Source organism: Tursiops truncatus, chromosome 2 (assembly GCF_011762595.2).
Source record: "Tursiops truncatus isolate mTurTru1 chromosome 2, mTurTru1.mat.Y, whole genome shotgun sequence".
Taxonomy (NCBI): domain Eukaryota; kingdom Metazoa; phylum Chordata; class Mammalia; order Artiodactyla; family Delphinidae; genus Tursiops; species Tursiops truncatus.
Genome location: NC_047035.1, coordinates 83,641,374 through 83,648,424, shown reverse-complemented (window position 1 = coordinate 83,648,424; position 7,051 = coordinate 83,641,374). Strand labels below are relative to the sequence as shown.

General features: G+C 46.5%; 1 protein-coding gene across 1 annotated transcript; it reads right to left on the bottom strand.

Moving 5' to 3' along the window:
- Positions 1-354: 354 nt before the first annotated feature.
- RPUSD2 (RNA pseudouridine synthase domain containing 2) lies at positions 355-4,227 on the bottom strand. The gene is made up of 3 exons (XM_019935295.3): positions 3,552-4,227; positions 1,990-2,286; positions 355-1,298 (listed from the first exon to the last, which is right to left on the bottom strand). The coding sequence occupies exons 1-3, from the start codon at positions 4,176-4,178 to the stop codon at positions 564-566; spliced, it is 1,659 nt and encodes a 552-aa protein (XP_019790854.2). The 5' UTR covers positions 4,179-4,227; the 3' UTR covers positions 355-563.
- Between the last annotated feature and the right edge of the window lie 2,824 nt (positions 4,228-7,051).

Genomic DNA, 7,051 nt, shown 5'->3' with positions numbered 1-7,051 from the left:
GATGAACCCTGAAAACACGATGCTAAACAAAAGATGACAGACACAAAAGGTCACATATTATGTGATTCCATTTGTAAAAAATGTCCAGAATAGGCAAATCCATAGAGACAGAAAGTTGACGAATGGAATCAGGGGCTGGGAGGAAGAGGAAATGGGGATTACCTATTTAAAGAGTACGGGTTTCCTTTTGGGTGATGAAAATGTTTTGGAACTAATTAAGAGGTTATGGCTGCACATCACTGTGAATGTATGAAACACCACTAAACTGTATATCTTAGAATGGTAATTGTGTTATGTGAACTTTACCTCAATTAAAAAACCAAAAAGACTAGTAAGAAAACCAGACACACAAGGTATTAGAAAAAGAGATCTATTTTACAAACCAAAAAGTCCCCAAACTCTAGCTGGAGGGAGAAGGAAGGAGGTAGCAAGTATGAGCAGGTCCTTTAAGAGCCCAATCTCACCCCTGAGAAAGTCTGAGTACCACCCCATGTGGTCAACTCCTACTTCATGGCCCATCCCCGTTCCAGTCTGAGAAGTAATCCCTCCATTGGCCACAGCCCTCAGTCCTCTTGCCAGTCATCCTGTGCCCAGGCAGGCATGGGTGAAAAGTACTCGAAGTCTGGTCCTTTATAGCACAGGGCATGCAGGAACATCACAAGGTCCTGCGGCAAGGGGTCCTGTCGCACTAGCCGGCACTCTGCACAGAGTGGGTCTGTCTCTTGATCCACGACATCGATTTCCGTTGCCTTCCCTGATGCCAAGGGCACTGTGTCCAGATCCTGAGGGCCTGCCTCAACTGCTCCATCCATCTTCTGGGCAGATGCAGCCAACTCTCCTAGGCAGTCTTTGCCCAGCTCTGAGGAAGGGGCTGTAGAGTCTGGGAGTCCTGGAGACAGGTCACCCTCACAGAGATCTAGCACATCCAGACTCTGTTTGGCCTGGTGCTCTGCCACAAGGTCCCGCAGTAGTTCCTCATCTGTCTTTGGAATGTGGCCGCCTCGGCCTCGGGAGGGGCCCCAGGCGACTGAGTTGTAGATGGGGTCATTGAGGATGGGGTGACCCAGGAACTGGAGGTGGACTCGGATCTGGTGGGTGCGGCCTGTGAGTGGCCGGCACCGTACCACACTGGAGTGGCCATTGTAGCTCAGTCTCTGGAACACTGTCTCACAGGGCTTGCCCCGAGGATCTACACGGCATACCCCTACCTTGTAGGACACCACCAAGATGGGTTCCTTGCAGGTTACTTCCTCGGCAGGGAACTCCCCCTCCACCCGGCACACGTACTCCTTCTCCAGCTACACAGGAGGGGAGAGGGAGAAAGTCAGCACAAAGCCTAAACGCATGAAGCCCAAACCCTCTGCAGTGAGGACAATGGACCTGCGTCAGACAGAAAAGGATTCAAACCCCAGCTCCACCATTTGCCAGTTGCGCAATCCTAGGCACATTACTTACTTAGCCTCTTTAAATCCCATTAACTTGTCTGGAAAATGTTTGATTAGAAAAGCATTTACACCAACAAGGCTGTTATACGGATTCAGTCAGCTGGGCTCTAACGTACTTGGTACTGGAGCTTGGTATACAGTAAACAATAAATATATTACAATCAGATCCAGAATTACAAGTCTCAAGACCACAATCACCACCATTTAACTCTTCTACCCAAGCATCTTCCAACGCCATCCAGAATTCTTCCCACCAAGTAGATTCTCACCACAGTCTTAAAAACCCTGCTCAGCCTGTCAGCACTTTAAATCTTCAAAACAGCATATTACTGAGAGGCAGTATATGCCATCTCTAAAGATCTTTTGAAACATGAGAGATAATAACCTGTCTCTGGCACTTTAGGTGTTGACCTTCCTGAAGATAGGCGGCATGACCAGATAAACACGAAGGCTCACTTCAGATCTAGAACTCAGTGACACCCTTTCAACACAGAGCATTCATGAGGTCAGAAGGTGGCCTGCAGGAGGCAAAAGCTTGGCTCACCTGCCGGTCCCGAACCTGTTCATGAATTCTCTCCGAGACGGCTGCTGTCTTGGCAAACATAAGGACCCCAGAGGTAAGGCGGTCAAGCCGATGCAATGGGTGTAGCTCCTTGAGTTGGTGCTCCTTGCCCAGGATGAAGATGACCGTGTTGTGTCGGAAGCGGCCACAGGGGTGGACAGGAATGGAAGAAGGCTTGTCTACAACCACCACATCTCCGTTCTCTGCTAGCAGGCGGACGGGTTCTGCTGTAACTGGTGGCTCATGCCTGTGCACTGTGTTCCGTAAGAAGTCATTGTCCTGCCAATGACATAGGCAACCAGTCAGCCCAGGGTCCAGCCACCTATAATCAGTCAGCAGCACACACAGCTTCCTCCCCTCTTCCTTACTGACATGGAAGAATGGTCACAGTACATCCTTAAACAGAAAAAGCAGTGTGCATAGTGTAGTCTCACTTTGCAAAAACACAGACATACAGGTAGATAGCAGACATTGAAAAACTCATAGGATATACACAAAATGTTAACGGTGATATCCCTGGGTGGTAAGAGTATGGATTTTTGTTGTTATTCTGCTTATTCGTATTTTCTCTACCACAAAGTTATATTCGAAAAGTAAATTTTTCTAAAATAAAGGAAAAAAACCTCCATAAATCATCACTTATTGTGACCTTGAACAAACACCAAGCTCTAAGTCCAGAGATTTGGGCTCTACACCTGGATTTGCTATAGGCCTACTGTATGCTCTAAGGAAAGTCACTTAACTTCTCCAGGCCTCAGTTTCTTCATCTGTAAAATGTGAGGGTCAGTCCAGACCTCTGCTTCTCAAAACTGGGATGGGAGAGGGGATTCAAACCACTCACTCTCCAAATGCCTTGCATCCCCTCACAACTATGGTGAGGCAGTGTTAATAACAAGGGTGTCTGGTACCTCAGCTGTGATGGAATTTTAAAGAGTCAAAGCACTGGGCTAGACAATTCTAGTCTCAATCTCTGTCATTTCACAATTCTATCTTATCAGGCTCTGTGATAAATAATTTAAGCAGAAGTTATAAGGACACAGGCGTTGGAAGTGGCACTGTTACCTTACCTCTGTGAGGTTTACCTTAGTTTTCTCAGCTTCCTCACAGGTAAAATGAGGTGGCAGTATCTACTCCACAGGTTTGTCATTAGAATTAAATGTTAAAGTACCTAATGCTTAACTCTGTGCCCAGCACACAGTCAGGAGATATAAATGATAGTCTCGGTTATTACTATTTGTATAGAGATCTACAACGCAAGGTAGAAAGTCATAAGCACCAGTGCCACAAGACAGTGCGTAAAAGGAGCTATGAGAATTACAACTTCTGTCCCTTGGAAACACCGAAGACGCCTTGATGGAGGGGATAAGTGGGCTGAGTTCTTAAGCATACAGGCTGTCTACCTGCGGAGATGGGGCGCTAAAAGAGTGTTCCAAGTGAAAATGAGAACGCTTCAGAATTACCCCGATTTTACTCCAGTACCTATGCCCTAGTAACTATGAAATAAAACCCTGCCCCCTTTTGGGCAGGCCCCATGAGGACTCCACCTTGAGCACAACGCTGAGGTCCTGTACTGGCTCCTCGTTGAGGTGCAGGCGTCCTGCCCTGACCGCGGCTTCGTAGTAGGCAAGAGGCTGGGCTCGGAACTCGGTGCTGAAGACGTGCAGCAAGCTGTGGCCCACCCAGCGGCCTTTGCAGTAAGTTTGGAAGTCAAAGTAATAGGGCCGCACCTTGCGCAGGCCGCCCTCAAAGTAGTAGCTGGTCTCGGCAAAGTGTTCATCGCCGAAGCTAACGCCTGCCCGCCGCTTCTTCGGGGGCGGCACGACGCGCTCCCCGGTTGCTCCCCGCCGCTTCTTCCGCTTGCCGGGGCCCGGGCCTACAGTCGCGGCCTGCTCCCCGCTCCCTGCGGCCTGCGTCGCGTGCCCCGGGGCCGGCTCCACTCCTGGGCCCGCTGGCTCCGGGCGCCCTGGGGGCTGCTCACCCCTCGCGTAGCCACCCGCATCTCCATTTTGCTGAGCCGGAGCCCCCAGCCCGCTAGCTGCCTCGGCCCTGGTCGAAAGTGTTTCCGCCATGGGGCCCCTACGGCCACCCCAAGTCCTGTCAAAGGTGAGACGCCGGAGGTTGAAGCACACTCGCCCAAAAACCTGGAGCCACACGCGGCCGCCCAGCCACATGACCACCCAACCGCGGCGGCCATGTCGCGCTCTGATGACGTCACTCGGCACCAACCAATCAGTGACGCCTAGTGCCGAGGCGGGACTGCGTTAAGAATAGGAGTGAAGGAGTGAGCAGAGTGAGTTGAGTTGAGAGGCTGTGAGAATGATTCATTAAGTGTAGATTCCATGTAGATATGCTCGACGTCCCTTGAGTCTGGAAAGACTCTTGAAAGTTATTTTAAAACAAAACAAAACAAAATGAGGATTGCTAAACTCTGAATATCCAAGAAGCACTGTGTTGTATACTTTAAAGGGTATATTTTGTGACTTATATAACTCAATAAAGCTGTTATATATGTAATTAAGCACACACATCTCAGAAGCAATGTTTTTACACTTGTCCTTCTCCCTAACAGCATGAGAAGGACTAGAGATCTCCCATTTGCCTCCCATATGCTCGTGTCCTGAGATTAAAACTCCAAGTAGATCAGAAGATGTATTTGTCAGAGTTCTTAAATGCAAAGTACTGAAACCAACTTCTGTTAACTTCATAAGAGACGGAATTATTGAAAGGATATTAGTGCCTCATAGGATTCACAAGAGAGCCGGAGAACAGGCTCAGAAACATCCAAATCAAGAGAAGCCAAGGCCTCTGAGAACCAGCCACATGACAAAAGGGTGAATTGTATGGAATGTGAATTATATTTCAATAACGTTGTTTTTTTTTTAAATACTCAAAATGTGGTCTGTGGATTAGCAACATGGGCAACAACTGCTGGAACCGCAGAATCTTTTTCCTCCTTCCCTCCAGATCAGCTGAGTGAGAACCTGCATTTTAACAAGATCCTCAGATCATCTGTTTGCATATTAAAGTTTGAAAAGGACTTTTATAGACCACGCAAAGTAGATTTTTGTCGTACCCTTTGGACAGCCAGCATCTTCTCAACACTCTTGTGTGGGGAATTTCCCACATTAAGTACTGCCTCCAAGAGGTGGAATTCAGAAACTGGCCTTCCCAGCCTCCCTTGCAACTTGGGCATCCATCACCTGGGCTCCTTTGATCAGGCAGAACCTTTGGTTCAGAGGCATATAGCAGAGGAAGCAGGCACAGTGTGGAATACATGTCTGACAAGATAGCATTGGAGGTATCTGATTTGGGGGACTAAGAGTGGGGGAAGTTCTTGTGTCCAGTGCCCAGCTGCAGTGTCTATGTTCAATGGCATTGGGGTGCTCCCTGAGAAATCCCTCAGTGAGGTTTGGACACTGAGGTTTACTCAGTGGATATAGACCCCAAGTCTGACTCTTTGGTCCATCTTGAGATTCTGTGAACTATTTAATATCCTTTAATACTGTGGTGTACAATAGAATAGCCATTAGCCACCTGTGGCTATTTAAATTAATTAAAATGAAAAAAAAATTTTAATTCAGTTCTTCAGTTACAGAAACTGCATCTCAAGTGCTCAATAATCACATGAAGCTAGTGGATACCTTATTGGACAGCTCAAATACAGAACATTTCTATCATCACAGAAATTTTATTGTACAGAGCAGCTTTAATTAATTCCTTTTACTGCTTAAACTGGCTAGAATGAGCTCTATAGTTTGAACTAAGAACTCCACCTAACTTACTGTGATAAGGATTTAAGTCTTTAATTTAAGAGCAATGGGAAAGAGTTTCTGGGGTGTGTGTGTGTGTGTGTGTGTGTGTGACATGATCTAATCTCCATTTCAAAAAGATTACCCTGGTTGCAACTTGGAGAAGGGACTGAAGAGTGAATCACAAGGTCTAGCTCCAATTCAGTGTGGTCTTTGACCATGAGGGTTCTAATTTAAACATTCAGACACCAAACAAGTTTTGAACATTTGCCAAGCATCGCTTGGCTCTAGAGATACAGAGGTAAGAAAGACATGGTTCCTGACCTCAGTGAAGGCCTAGGCTGGTTGAGGAAACAAATATAAAACATATTTGTGCTAATCACATTGTGGTTAAAGCAGAGACTAAGATAGAGGGATGCTGACTGCCCTCATGTGGCTTCCCAGTGTGAACAGTCCTTGGGGAGGGGGAGATCACCAGGGCTTATGGTTTCAGCTTTGCAAGTCCAGGATCTGGTTTGGATTTATTCAGTGCACACACTAATTAAACTCAAAGGACACAGATGAATCGCTAAGGGTGACCATTTTTAAATTTACAACTGTAATTTTAAGTTAAAAGGTGTATTCAATTTTATAGCAGCCACTGTTTGTGCCTACTGTTAAAGGCACCCTCATCCTGGTATCAAGATATGTAAGAGGCCAAATATGAAATCAAGAGGTTTTTTTGGTGAGCAGGAAATTAGAGAAAACTTCATAAGTGAGTTGAAAGGCCATGGAGCAGCTCAATGAAGCACCCATAAATCTATGGCAGTGATCCTTTCTATGAATCAGATGCTACCAGATTCGTGTCACCAGGTCCGGTGGCAGTTGGAGGACTCTATGGATCCGCCCATCCTCATATATTCCCTGTGAATAAGCACTGCCAAAATCTTGCCTATTATTTGCTCCTTTGTTTTCTAACCTTCTTGCTTTCCACTTCCTTCTGTTTGCATATTCTAAGAATGGTTATAAATGTAACAGAGTACCTTGTAGTTCCCTTTCACATGGTGGTAGTTATTACCACCATAGCCACATTGATTGGCTTTGGACACATCTAGAGATTATACCCTCAGCCAAGCTACTTCTACAGATGGTTGGCTGATGTCTTTCTTCACATGTGTCTTTTGGGAGACAGTAACCTGCCCTGGAAATTGGGGATCAGGTTGGGAGGGTTGCATCTCAACGAACGGATAACCCCTGAAGGATATCAAAGGTCATCTCCTTTAAAAAAAAAAAAAAGTTTCTGACACACATTTCCC

What these genes read in the sequence shown, in the direction of transcription:
- RPUSD2 (XM_019935295.3), bottom strand. Translation starts at nt 4,178, where the DNA reads ATGTGGCTGGGCGGCCGCGTGTGGCTCCAGGTTTTTGGGCGAGTGTGC. An exon ending in ACCTCAGCGTTGTGCTCAAG is followed by an intron (nt 2,287 to 3,551) that starts GTGGAGTCCTCA and finishes TGTCATTGGCAG; the next exon opens with GACAATGACTTCTTACGGAA. An exon ending in AACAGGTTCGGGACCGGCAG is followed by an intron (nt 1,299 to 1,989) that starts GTGAGCCAAGCT and finishes CCTCCTGTGTAG; the next exon opens with CTGGAGAAGGAGTACGTGTG.